Here is a 14,156-nt window from a genome sequence, read left to right as displayed (position 1 = left end):
AGGCACAAATCACGGATACCTCCCTCTCGACTGCAGTTTATTCGTAAAAATAGCAAATATGGCACATTCTTGCAGTTTCCTTTGTGATGCAATTTGTTTCTTTGTTGGTATTGTACTTGAGAAGCATTGCAAGGTCATAGAGAGATATCACTACCTGAAAAAATATCGTTTCACGTGCTAAGGCTTCTTCACAAGGCTTTTCTTTATCAGTGTTCTGAAAAGTTCTATATGAAAGGAATTAAGAAAAAATAATAAAATTATGATTCTTCATTGAGTCCATGCGTTTCTCTAAATATTTTCGTACTTTTGCTAAAAGGGGACCTGCAATGATGTGTGTAGAATGGGTTGTAAGAGAAAACAAGTGATATGTACGAGTTGTAATTGCGTGTGTGTGTGTGTGCGTGTGTGTGTGTGTGTGTGTGTGTGTGTGTGTGTGTGTGTGTGTGTGTGTGTGTGTGTGTGTGTGTGTGTGTGTGTGTGTGTGTGTGTGTGTGTGTGTGTGTGTGTGTGTGTGTGTGTGTGTGTGTGTGTGTGTGTGTGTGTGTGTGTGTGTGTGTGTGTGTGTCTGTCTGTTTGTGTGTGTCTGTGAGTGCGTGCTCTTGTGGTCCAAACCTTGACATAATGTGCAAGTAATCGAACTGTTAAATGAATCCACAGTATGTGAACTCACGTAAACCGTCAGAGAGAGTGTTTGAGCATGTCAACTGAAGCCAACCTATATCCTTTCCAAAACGGACAAATACAAGATATTGAACGTTTAACAAATTTATAATTTACAGTGAGAGATGTTCATAATACAGAGGGATGAGGTAACATACAGGTAACATAAAGAGAGAGAGAGAGAGAGAGAGAGAGAGAGAGAGAGAGAGAGAGAGAGAGAGAGAGAGAGAGAGAGAGAGAGAGAGAGAGAGAGAGAGAGAGAGAGAAAGAGGAGAGAGAGAGAGAGAGAGAAGAGAGAGAGAAGAGAGAGAGAAGAGATAGATAGAGAGGAGAGAGAGAGGAGAGAGAGGAGAGAGGAGAGAGAGGAGAGAGGAGAGAGGAGAGAGGAGAGAGGAGAGAGGAGAGAGGAGAGAGGAGAGAGGAGAGAGAGAGAGAGAGAGAGAGAGAGAGGAGAGAGAGAGAGAGAGAGAGAGAGAGCGAGAGAGAGAGAGAGAGAGAGAGAGAGAGAGAGAGAGAGAGAGAGAGAGAGAGAGAGAGAGACAGAGAGAGAGAGAGAGAGAGAGAGAGAGAGAGAGAGAGAGAGAGAGAGAGAGAGAGAGAGAGAGAGAGAGAGAGAGAGAGAGAGAGAGAGACAGACACACAGACAGAGAGAGAGAGAGAGAGAGAGAGAGAGAGAGAGAGAGAGAGAGAGAGAGAGAGAGAGAGAGAGAGAGAGAGAGAGAGAGAGAGAGAGAGAGAGAGAGAGAGACAGACAGACAGACAGACAGACAGACAGACAGACAGACAGACAGAGTAGAAAAAGTGGAGAGAGAGAGAGAGAGAGAGAGAGAGAGAGAGAGAGAGAGAGAGAGAGAGAGAGAGAGAGAGAGAGAGAGAGAGAGAGATTGACAGATAAATAAATACTCATAGATACGTGAATAATAAACGCAAGCATGTGGCTGTGTTTAATTTCATATATGAAGCTTCAGTGTTGGGAATACGGGAGAGCAAACAACAAAAATCATACATTCTCAACTGAAATTCCTGTCATCCTACACACCGCAAAACTTTCCCCAAACTTCTTGACATATAGCGAGCCACCATCTCCAACATTACAACATTCACGTTGCAATTTATAATATGCCTCCATCTCCACTCTCGGGGAAAAAATCATACTTACATAGTATATCAAAGTACATTTCAAGACTCGACTATATGTATTATATAGTCCTCGCATAAGCTCATAATCCCTTGGTTGCTTCCTCCGAGGTATCATACCATCAGCACCCCCGGGAGATATATCAATGCCAGAGAGGAGGAATGAAAAAAAATCTGCATGCACAAAAGTATACCGAGACAATCCATAAGACGGGACTACATACACTATATAAACCTAGCATAAGGTTAATAATCCCTTGGCTCGATCAACTGAAGTGTTGGACGCAGATGTCAGCTGAGAGCAGACGACACGTCATGACTAGAACATTACGTCATTGCGAACCCAAACAAGACAAGCATGAGGAGGACCTGTGCTTAGTGTTTTCGAGATAAAGTGAGTTTGGTGTCAAGTGGCTTTATGATTTAGGTCAGATGAGTGGTGGAAGTGGTTTTGGATTTGATCGTGTTGGAAGTTCAAGGAGGTGCGTGTAGAGAGGTTGGTTAGAGAAATTGGGAATGTAGGTGTTCCCGTGGAAACAAATTGGCCTTATTTCTTTGGCTTTATTGTTTTCGAAATAAGTTTTGTTTCGAAGTTGAAAATAAACATGATGAACTTGTAATGAAGGTCCGAGGATTGATGTTTGATCCACAAGAATGTGTTTCAAAGTGATTCAGTAATTTACAATTTTTTTTCGGTTTTTATATATTTTGGGTTTATCCCCATAAAAGTATTATTCCCATAAAGGCAAAAGAATTACACTGTATGGTATGACCCATTTGCTGTATTAAAAAGCCTCCAGGAAACATTCTAGGAGAATCAGTAAGCTAGTAAAAGGCCGGACTAGTATGACATCTCCAGTGTGCTTAGTCCATTGAAAATCACAGAAGGTGAAATAAGATAGTTGCAAGTGCAGTTTAGGAATCATTATAAGTATTTAAGGTGCTAGATTATATTTTATGTGTCACTTGAATTGTTTTGATTGGAAAACCTTTGAGATTCAGAGATTCTCATTGGTACGAGAAAAATCATGTTAGCTCGGTATCTTTGTAAAACAGGTATTACATTTGTAGGAAAATATTGCCAATAAGCAGACTGAGTTGATAATTACTGTGAGAATGAAGAGGATGAACAGTTATTAGGGATAAGAATAATGATTTTTAGTTTGACTTTAATTAATAATTATCTTTTAAAGATTTAAAAAGGGTAAAAGTTGATAGAAGCTAATCAGACAATTGCGGTTGTCATGCATTTGGTATGCTAGCTAAGGCCAACAAACCTCTACCAAGTACATTATGACATGCTAGAGCTTGAACTGGTTATGTTGTTTAAAAATGAAACATCATGGACATCTTTAAGCTCTGATTTAACCAGAAATGCAGAAGTTTTTTGGCCTTCACTAACAGTAATGGAGACCACTGCAATAACTTGTCTCTGCAGGCACATCAATCCTTTATCGTTCACCTCTACAGGTTAATTTATATAATAGTGAATATCAGTTCGGTTCCTCTATTATGCAGTATTCTGTATTCTTATCATAGAAGTGCAACAGTTCTGTCTATTGTTTCTCCCAATAGAAATCATAGAATACATGTGTAGTTAAACACCATCTCAGAATTCTGAGGTAACAAAATATTCTGGATATTACAGGTAATGTAAAGATGTCTAAGGATCTACAAAGCAACCCATTTGCTGCGCTGTTCAGCACTTTAAAAGAGGCCGAGCAGTTTCAGTCAGAACACCAGAAGCAGCAGAATGATGATGACAATGATTCACAGTCTGTGCTTCAGCAGCCTGGGGAAAGGTACTGTATTTTTTTTTTTTTTTTTTTTTTTTACTTTTTACTTTTTATTTTTTACTTTTAACCCGCTGTGTTACATTAGTTTACATATTGGGTACCCCCAGAGGTTACAATTTTTTTTTTTTTTTCTTTGCCCAAACAACTCTAAATCAACCAAGAAACACAAATGAAATCTTGCACGCCATTTTTAAATCCCCGTGCTAGGTTGCCAGACCGGGACTTCCCCACCTCTGCTGTTGCCACATCTTTTCCTTTTGCTTCTGATGTGCTTCATATGCTGTCTTCCAGCATATTTTACATGCAACCATTAGTTTATTCAGTAAAACTATGTATACAAACAGAATAAACTAATTTTAAAAACAAAATCATACAAATCACATAAATAGAAAGTGGTGGCAGAGGGCCCCTCGTACTCATCATCATTGCTTTCCTTGCTCTCAGAATAACCTTCACCAAATACATAATCCATATCTTTATCACTATCATCTAGGGGGTTGTCACTATCAGATTCCCCCTTATCATCAATAAATTCATGATCTTCACAAGAAAGCAGTGAATGGATGAATGCTAGGTATATGTAGGGATCGGCGGCATCTTCCAGAATTCCCGCACCTTCTAGGGAAATATGCCAGACACTACCAGGAACCTAATTACTGCCCATTACTGTTCTTTTGGTCTGAAAATAAAATTAAGAGTTGAAAGAAACTAGATTTTGAATTTGGAACTAGAAATTACCATAAGTTTATAATCTGATACCAAACTATTTCAAAATTGTGCCCGAAATGCAGGTGAAAAAAATGTTAAAATGGTTTATGCATTTTGTGTCTTCTACTGTGTTTGTAAAATTTCTTTACATGAGAAATGCAAGAAAAAAATATACTTTGGCTTGCTCACCCTCATTGACGAGTTTGAGCATATGTGATTTATATATTGTCTATACATTCATAGATAGACATATTGTCAGGGTTGCTAATACCAACTCCATTATAAGTAATTTATGTGAGATAAAAAAAAATATGAAAAGATGAAATGAGTAAAGCAAATGAAATTTAGGAATTGATTTATGTAAGTTAGTTAGCCTTATGCTTATATCTCTCTATTTTCTTTGTGGCAGTTGCTTTATCTGTTCTTGCATTCCTTTTTCATATGCATGGTTACATGACATTTCATACAAATTGTGGGTAGAATAATATTGTACATATGTATTGTGTTATTACACATTACTGTATGGAGTTTACTTTTTTCAGAAATGATATTTCTTTGAATGGTCTTTACAGCACCTGAAAGAAAGAAAAGTGTTGAAAAAAAAAGAAATTGACGTATAAAATGCAGAGTACTTTGAATTGTTGATCAAAGAAGTGTTTTGTATTACAGAGAAGAGTCTTCAAGAACCAGTCCAGTGGATGGTGATGCTATAACATCCTTCCTGGAGAGCCTCCTCCTAGTTACAACGAGGGAAGGACCCCACTCCCGTCCTCTTGTCCTACTACCTGATGCAGGAAAGCTAGACACCGAATCCCTCCAGTTTGTCATGTTTGAGAGACTTCTGCTGGAGTCCCCAGATGCCTGCTTGGTTGGCGATTCAAACAGAGGGAGGGAAGAGGCTGCGAGGTCTGAAGTTGTGGTATATCTTTGTGAGGTATACTATAGGTGCTGGGCAGTCCGTAGTAGTCCACACTTCCATCTAGCTCAACAGGTAGGTTTATCAGTATTTAAAGTTTTATTTAGGATAAATCATGAACCAAAGAAATATCAAGAAAAATATGTATTGGATTCATTATGCTGTACTTTGAATTATATCATGCCCAAACTACACTAACTGATTTAGTGTGATTTGTTTGATTTATTTGGGACTGAAATTATAAAATTTACATATCTTAAAAGGTACAAGCTGCAGTTATTACAAACCTGGCCACAGCCTTAGAACAGCCAGAATTGTATGGAGGACAGCAACCTGATCGCCAATTAATTGATGTCCTGCTGAGAGGCTTGGGTCGAGAGGCCGCTGTCGAGGACTTAACTCAGAAACTCCTCAATCACCTTGCTGATCAGGGAACTCCTGTGCCTCCATTGTTTGATGAGGTTATAGTTAATATCACCAAAAAACTAATGCATTGTTCACTCATGACAGTTGACTATCAACTTGTGGATGTTTTGGACTTTTATGCATCTTGTCCTCACATAGCAGAAATTCTCACCAAAACCCCAGACAGTAAGTATTTATGATGAAAATGTTTAATATAATTTCTCAAAACTGATGGTTACTTTTTATTTGTTGCTGCAAAATATAATGCACTCTTATATTAGTTGAAACATGCTGTATGTTAACTTTTGTTGTAGTCATGATATGCTAGTGCAAATATTATTTAGAAATTGGACCAGACTTATGTAATGATAATTTTTTGTCCCTATATTCATGTTATTTATATATTTTTTTCTATATAACTATGTTTTAAAATGGAGTATAGTATTTTTTGTAGTGATATTATTTTTATAATTAATTTTGTGTTATATAATTTTTTATCTTTCTTCTTACATCCAAGACATGTGCATTTCCTATTTAATTTTTTGTTCCCTCTTTTGCCAGAAGTAACACAGGACCGTTCTGGCCGAGGATACCAAAACACGCCCCTAGGTGCTCTCCTGTCTATATCATGCCTCCCCAAGCATCCTGCGGGACAGTTTGAGTTTTTTGAGAAGCCATCCTCACAACCGAACCACACCCATAAAGACACAGAGAACAGCATCTGGATAGCACAGAACACAATTAATGCCAGGCTTCATAAGATATTCTATTCCCTTTTGAAGGTAATTCTTGCGTGGTTTTCATTAGTGAATGTGTGATGATTGAGTTTAAAGTTGGGGTTCGATCTGTGAATTATGAAGTAGATTCTGCTCACTCCTTCAAAATGTGATTTATTATTGTACATGAAGGTGATATGACTACCTTATAGAAACTTTGAAATGAAGTAGTTAGGGAACTTATAAGCCTACTTAATATCTGTAGCTCTTTCATCAACAGATTTAATTAAGAAAATTTTACACATAACCCTACATTTCTTCCTTATCATTCAGGTATCACCGAAGGCAAAAGACGGACTCTTAACCTGGGTAGAGTCATGCTTGGAATCAAACAGCGGTCGTGCTGGATTGTGGCACGTACAAGGAGGAAACCCTCTAGCAGCTGCTGTGTATGTGTCTGATGGCTTTATGGTCAACCTGGGGGTGGTGATGCTACAATTAGCACAGCCATTCACTCAAGACCTCAATACTGCAAAGTTTTTAAAGGTGAGAGAACTGCCTTTATTTGTTATTTTTAAGATGCTCTTTGTTTTACCACCTTACAATTACCTTGTCTGTAGGTCAGAGGTATTTATTGTGTGATTTTGTAGTTCCAAAATATATTACCTTGAATATGTCTTTAAATATATATTTGACTCTCTGTCTATCTGTCCTTACCTTTCTTTCTATCCATCGACCACTTTTTTTTCTGTTTGACTTTATTGGTAGTAGAAAAAAATCTGCTGTAATACAAAATGATCAGAACAAATCAACCTGAGGAGCATTTGATAATTATGCAGAGACAGTTTACATAGATGAATACTTTTTTATGTGTTTGACAAAATAGATAAATTAATTTGGAAAAAAATATTTCAGATTGACCCAACATACTGTTCAGCTCCAAGAATGAATAATGAGAATGGCGTTGTAGGTGCGTATACTGGAGATTTAGGGCGACAGACCACCCTCATCCCGCAGCAAGAAGACAAGCCACCTTTACACCCTAAGCAATATTCCTTTATCAGTTCTTGCTTCTTCCTAACTCACCGAGCTCTTCACCTTGGGGTTCAGGTAAGAGAGAAGTATTTAGCAAGAGTTCATTCTTAGCGATATATCAAATGTATTTATTTTTTATACATGAGAAATATAATTTGATTGGAATTTATGCTGTGTACCTTCATTCTTTGTAATAATCTATTTCTTTGATTTGATCATAGAAATAGTTGTTATTTTGATAAAGTGTGCTTAGAATAATTTTTTGTACAGGTGGTGCAACAGAAGCTTCACAAGCTGTCTCAGGAATTAGGACGGATGCAGCATGAGTTGCAAGAAGCTTCTGCTCAAGGTTCCCCGGCAACAGAGATGATGCGCTCGCACATGGAAACACGCACCACAAACCTCCTTTCCTTTAAGGCAGCAATATTTGAACCTGTAATGGTAGAAAATTTATTACAGTTCTTAGCAGCCACTGCTGAATGGCTGGTACAAATAGCCCTCACCCCACAAGATCAACCTACTCTACCTACCAGCTTAAGAGAAGTAAAAGCTCCACTGCCAGAGGAAGTGGAAAACCACATCTATCTTGCTTGTATTCCAGAATTTTTGGTTGAGACGCTGACAGAGACAATCAGTGCTGTGAGACGATATAGTGCCCAAGTTTTTGAGAGCAGTACTGGTACTCAAGTGCTGCCACATCTAATGTCTTTCATAATTGTCTTCATGGGTTCCCCGCATCGCATGAACAACCCACATTTGCGTGCACATTTGGCAGAGTGTTTGGAGACACTTTTACCAGAGAGTACTAACACTGGAGGACTGTTGGCTGGTTATAGAGAACAGCTATTTACAGCCCACCCAGCAGCCTCACATCTTGTAACAGCTCTCATACATGTGTTTGTTAGTATTGAAATGACAGGACAGAGTGTCTCATTTGAAGATAAATTTAACTACAGAAGACCCATGTGAGTATTAGTGTATGTAGATTCCTTAACTGATGTATAGAACTGCTAAAAGTGGTGACATGGTCATGCAGTATTATCTGGCTAAGTAACTTGTATATATATACAGGTTAGATATAAGAACAAATGTTAGTGCCTCTTAAGAAGAGCAAACTGCTTTTTATAATAAGATTATCTTTTCTAGGTATGAGGTCATGAAGTATCTTTGGGAATCCCCCAAACACAGAAAGAGCTTCACTCACCTGGCAGATGAAGCCCTTGCCAACATGGAAGCAGCTAAGCCGCCCTTATTCTTACGCTTTGTTAACTTGCTAATGAATGATGCTATCTTCTTACTGGATGAGGGGCTGTCTTATATGTCACAGCTAAGAGAGAGTCAGATGGAAAGGTAATACTGGTGCTTCTTTTGGGATTTACATTTTACTTGGAAGTAGATCATTTTCAATATTTTTCTGTAAACTGATACTCAAATGGAATGGTTCAGAGATGAGATTAATGGAAGATGTACTCTTGATAATGATTGTTACTACTATTCATAGTTATGTAACACTTATCATGAAAATGAGTAGTGCAGGAATTACATAAGAGAATATTATTAGGGAAATTATTTATCAATCTACTTACGAAATGATCACTTTGCCCATCAGAGACAAAGGCGACTGGGCATCCCTCCCCACAGAGCAACGAGCAGAGCGTGAACGCAACATGCAGCACATGATGCTGCTTGCTCGCTTCCACAACATGTTAGGTGGTCACACTATAAAAACTCTGATCAGGCTTACCAGAGAGGTAAAATATATATCAGTTGAAGAAGAATAGTGATAAGTAGATAAAATTTCTGCAGTTTATGCAGTATGATATAGGGATGTTTAGTATTGTGCAAGCTGAGTTTTTCTTTAAAAAAACAAAGCATTTTCTCTTGAAAGAAAAGAAACAGAACAGAAAAGCTTGAATATAAGTGTCTTCAATTATTCTTATACATACTTCTTATATTGCAGATTCCGCAAATGTTTACCCATTCCACTTTAGTTGACCGTATGGCTGCTATGCTTAACTATTTTCTATCCACTCTTGTTGGGCCCAAGCAAAGAAATCTAAAGGTAAGCCTGAAGAACCATTTTTTTAGAACTGCTATCTTTAATTACATTATTCTTTTGATGAGGTGTAGATGTGTATTTCTATCAGACAGAAAAGCATTTGTGTGATCTTGTACTTCGTATGATAATGATTTGGTTTCATACAATGATATATAGTGTTAGTTGATATAAATTATATGATTAGTGTTTTTTTCCAAAAATGAAAAAGCTACTTATAATTCCATTACCCTCTTACTTCGTTTTCCAGGTCCGTGACATGGAAAAGTATGAGTTTCGCCCGGGAGAGATAGTCACAGACATCTGTACTATTTATACACATCTGTTTTCCGATGCAGCATTCTGTTTAGCTGTATCTGCTGATGGGAGGTCATATTCACCAAAGTTATTCTCACAAGCACAAGATGTGTTATGTAAGTAATCTGGCTATTTTTATTTGTCTGCTATTGGGTAAATATTATACTTTGTCTCAGAAACTTACTTTTAAGAACTTTGTTCATATTTGCAACAGTTTTGAACATCCAAATTATATTTTCTTAAAGAATTATTGATTAACATTTATCATGCAGATGATAATGGTTACTTGTTTGTTATTCTGCTAACAGGTCGCATTGGTCGTAGGGGTCTAGCAGAAGAGCTACAGACTGTGGCAGAGAAGGTAGAAGAGGCTGGACAAGTACAAGCAGAAGAGGATGACATAGTGGCTGATGCTCCAGAAGAGTTCCTTGACCCCATCATGTCTCATCTCATGACTGACCCTGTCATCCTTCCATCATCAAAGGTGAGTGTGGATTGATGATCTGTACTAGGATATAATAAGATTGTAAGGGATCTAATCTGAGGCTCCGAGATATTTACTAGTCTTTGTTTATGTAAATTGAGATTATTTTGTTGTACTTTTGTAGAGTGTTTTAATCTTCCTGTTGTGTTTTTCTATTCCCATATATTTTCATGCTTGCTTAAGGAGTAGTTAAATGTAATGCACATCACATAAAAAGTACAGATAAATTAAATTTCATATTTAGGTTTCTGCTTAGGACAAGATTATGTCATGCACACCATATTAAAGGAGTAAAATATTTTGAAAGTATACAAGTGTTTAATTTAGTATTTAGTTCATCAGTCTTTCCCTTTCTTTTTTCATAGCTAACCTGTGATCGCCAGACCATTGCACGACATCTGCTTTCTGACCAAACCGATCCTTTTAATAGACAACCTTTGACCATGGAAGAAGTTCAGCCAAACACTGAACTGAAAAACAGAATTGTTACTTGGCTTGAAGAAATGCGATCCAAGAGGAGAAATATGCAGAAGGAAAAAGAACTCAAAGAATCTTGAAATACAAAAAGAGATTAGTGGACTTTGCAGATTGAACAGATTTGGGATACAAGGTAGATACAAGGGTACCTGATTATGCAAATTACATTACAAATTCAGACTAAGGCAAAGTTTTTCATAAATGTAATACAGATTCATGCATTGCAAGACCTGAGGATTTATCAGTGTTCAGCAGGCCCCCCCCCAAAAAAAATATATATATATACAGTACAGTAAATTTTAACATATGATGCAAATGGGTACCTCTGACTGCAGTGTCAAATACAAGTCCCAGTGTAATGAAAATATAATTATTTTCTTGTTTACAATAAAAATCTTTACAGTAATAAGAGAAAGGAGAGCTAAATGTATATTAGGGAGAATTGCAGGATAAAACTGTTAGGTAAACAATAAAAATACCATAGAAATGAGGAATTGATCATCTCATTAAATATCGGTGTCCATAGGTATGTGTAATGTTTCAGAAAGACCTTTTTCAGTTATTTGTATATACGTGTGTGCATATGCATTATATTTGTTTCTTCTGTATTTGAGTTTTTAAAAAGTTTGATGTATATTACTCATATGAAAGTATAGTGATATGACCTTGCATTTTGTACTTTTACGAATGAAGAATTCTGTTGGTTTTCATATTGGAAACTAACCAGCATATTTGATACTATATTGTAATCCCTGTTATCCACATTTTTTTGCAAAAATGCACAAGCTAACATCTTTATTTTTTGTATATGATATTGTATAAATCAGACAGGAGTCATACTGAAAGTTTGTTTTATTTAGTATTCATGTCAATAGATTCAGTATAATATAATTGCAAATTTGTGTTCTTTTTTCAGGTTTGTTTTGCTTAATGTTTTATTTTGACTGTAACAGTAATACAGGTGTTTGATTTGATTTGCATTACATTCATACTGATGCCTTTCCATGTAGGTGGAACGTTTGAAAATTACTGGATTATGTTTGAAAGTATGGTAATAGAGCATCCACTGTTCTATTCACAAGACTAACAGCCACATTCAAAGTTGCTTACTACACTTCCACACTAGATATAGGTCCATAGTGCAGATATTGTGGATTGCCTCCAGTAAATCAACAATTCAGGGATTGACAATTTTAGAAAAAAAAAAATGCATTTTTACCGACAGTTGGTTATTCATGGACAATTAGTCAGTCATTAAAATTACAAAACTTGCAACAGTTCTTTTGTTTAAGGAATATATTAGTTTCCAAATGAATAGAGCTTACAAGATTTTTCAAATGATGACTTCAAGGTAAGCACACTGCACTCCCACAATACATGTACAAAGTTACAATCTCTAAATTCAATACTCATGTTCACACTGAATGATTCCCTGATATAGCTCAAAGGAATTTATTATAAAGTCTTCACTGGAAATCCTAGGGACCAAAGCTTTCAGCAAAATTATTCAATAACCCATTGGTGTTGAGTAAATTTCTCACTGTAGTTTTTGTTTTGGGAAATTTGTTTACACAGATGACTTCACAAGGACTCAGCCACCAGGAGTAACTTTGTAGGACTTACATAATTGTACTGATTTCCCATTCCTTGAATCTTCAGGAATGGTATTGTTATTATCATCATTGACATTATGATTGTTGTGGTATTTTGAACAATACTATTAGCACTAGAATATAAAAAAGAATCTTTCTGAAAATCAAGGCAAAGGGGAAACATGCGAGATAGGTAGGACTAGTGAGTGATGCCTTTGTGACTAAGCACTTCTATAGCCACCTAGTGTAAACAAAATTGATGGACTAAAATCATAGTAGACATGGCATGTTTGTATAGTTGTCTTCACAATTCAACTCCATGAATATTTAGTTACTTAGGATTTTGCGAAATATGGGAAAAATGCAAAATATGCTAAATGACAGACTTAATATGGACTATTGTACGTTTTGATTATTAAAACTTATACTAGGTAAGCACTCGTAATATACATTTCTAGTAATATCATGACTTAGATATGGATAATCATGTGGGAGTGCTTTTGAGCTTCATGCGTGTAACCTAGAATGTGGCTGTTAAAATTCTTTTTGAGGAAGTTTTCTTGAAATTATTACATGTATTGACATCCTTGTCAGTCTCTTTCTTTTTGTGTTTTTTGTAGAATTGTTGACTGCTGTTAAACATTTTGTTATTAATCAATGAATATAACATACATAATATTTGAATGCAAGAGCTTAGTGCATAATTTAGCTGAATGTTATTGCACTTGATATGACACTAATATTAAGCATTAGTTTATGTGGATAGGGGAGGTAATCTGTAAAATTCAATTATATTTAATTTAATGAATTTCAGTGATTTTCTTCCTTCTAGGTTTTAGGATGTGTATTAAGGTTGAATGTAAAGGGCATATCATCTTTATATTTAATGAATGTCTCAGTGTTATTGAAAGTGCATGTTTTTTATGTCTAGAAACCAAAGTATTGAACTTTATTGTAACGCTATCATCATAGAGTGTGGGTCAGGTGTTTAGGTATTAAATGGAAATGGATTGGTGGTATGTCAGTACAATGAGGAACTATAAGAACTGATCATACAAATTATTAGCCCATATCGAGTTTGAGTCAAGATGTAATTGAAACTTTTTGATTAGTTATTGTTGACAAACTATATACATGTTATGTTGAACTGGCAGTAGGCATTACTTGATAAATGGACACATTTATATGGAAATTATTGTTTCTAATTGTTGTTTTAATATCCTTAGATTTGTTCTCCACACAGGTCAGTATATTCTGCATAAATGAAAGTTAAACTATTAATGTAAATCCAGAATTTATGTTCCTTTGTTCTTCAGTATGAGAAAGAGAAAAGATGCTGGTTAAAAATTTGAAGGTGGCAAATGAAAATCACAGATAATGCTGTAAAATTTTGCAATATCAGGACTTGTTGTAAATGGGTATTACTAGCAGTACAAGTAATCCTGCAATAAGATGTAAGTGGTTCTTCTTTTATTGACACTAGAATCATACATCATGCTAAGTATGAGGTCTTTCATGTTTAATAGAAGTCCAAAGTTGAAATTCTTTCCTGCCTTTCTTAAAGATTCTTAACTGTTTGGAATATTATGAGAGAAAAATAAACTAGATGCTTCATCATTATGTGATGAAAACATTTTCTTTGGCTTGACACATTTACAATAATCCTTAATCTTTTTCTTTTTGTTTATCCTTTGCATTAACATATTTTCAAGTAACTTACAGTCCACCCTTCTAAGTGGTACTTTTACTTTTATAACTGCTTACCATCATTATCATTTTTTGTTTGTTTTTAACAATTGGTCTATATACTATGCCTCATATTTGTGATGGAGCATAATTCTTTTGCCATGCCAAGAATAAACTATCCCTATGGATGC

At 36.0% G+C, this 14,156-nt stretch overlaps 1 protein-coding gene across 2 annotated transcripts; it reads left to right on the top strand.

The window, feature by feature from the left end:
* The first annotated feature begins 2,067 nt into the window (after positions 1 to 2,067).
* Ube4A (Ubiquitination factor E4A) lies at positions 2,068 to 13,484 on the top strand. 2 transcript variants are annotated; one of them, XM_027364304.2, is made up of 14 exons: positions 2,068 to 2,191; positions 3,446 to 3,599; positions 4,971 to 5,292; positions 5,481 to 5,808; positions 6,184 to 6,404; positions 6,672 to 6,884; positions 7,254 to 7,448; positions 7,644 to 8,338; positions 8,520 to 8,723; positions 8,983 to 9,124; positions 9,334 to 9,435; positions 9,680 to 9,842; positions 10,035 to 10,210; positions 10,576 to 13,484. In XM_027364304.2, the coding sequence occupies exons 2-14, from the start codon at positions 3,457 to 3,459 to the stop codon at positions 10,765 to 10,767; spliced, it is 3,096 nt and encodes a 1,031-aa protein (XP_027220105.2). In that variant the 5' UTR covers positions 2,068 to 2,191; positions 3,446 to 3,456; the 3' UTR covers positions 10,768 to 13,484. The 2 variants fall into 2 exon arrangements, with proteins under 2 accessions (XP_027220105.2, XP_027220106.2); XM_027364305.2 differs by having other exon boundaries at positions 2,132 to 2,224.
* The last annotated feature ends 672 nt before the right edge of the window (positions 13,485 to 14,156 follow it).

Source organism: Penaeus vannamei, chromosome 8 (assembly GCF_042767895.1).
Source record: "Penaeus vannamei isolate JL-2024 chromosome 8, ASM4276789v1, whole genome shotgun sequence".
NCBI lineage: Eukaryota > Metazoa > Arthropoda > Malacostraca > Decapoda > Penaeidae > Penaeus > Penaeus vannamei.
This window is presented reverse-complemented; position numbering and strand designations above follow the sequence as displayed.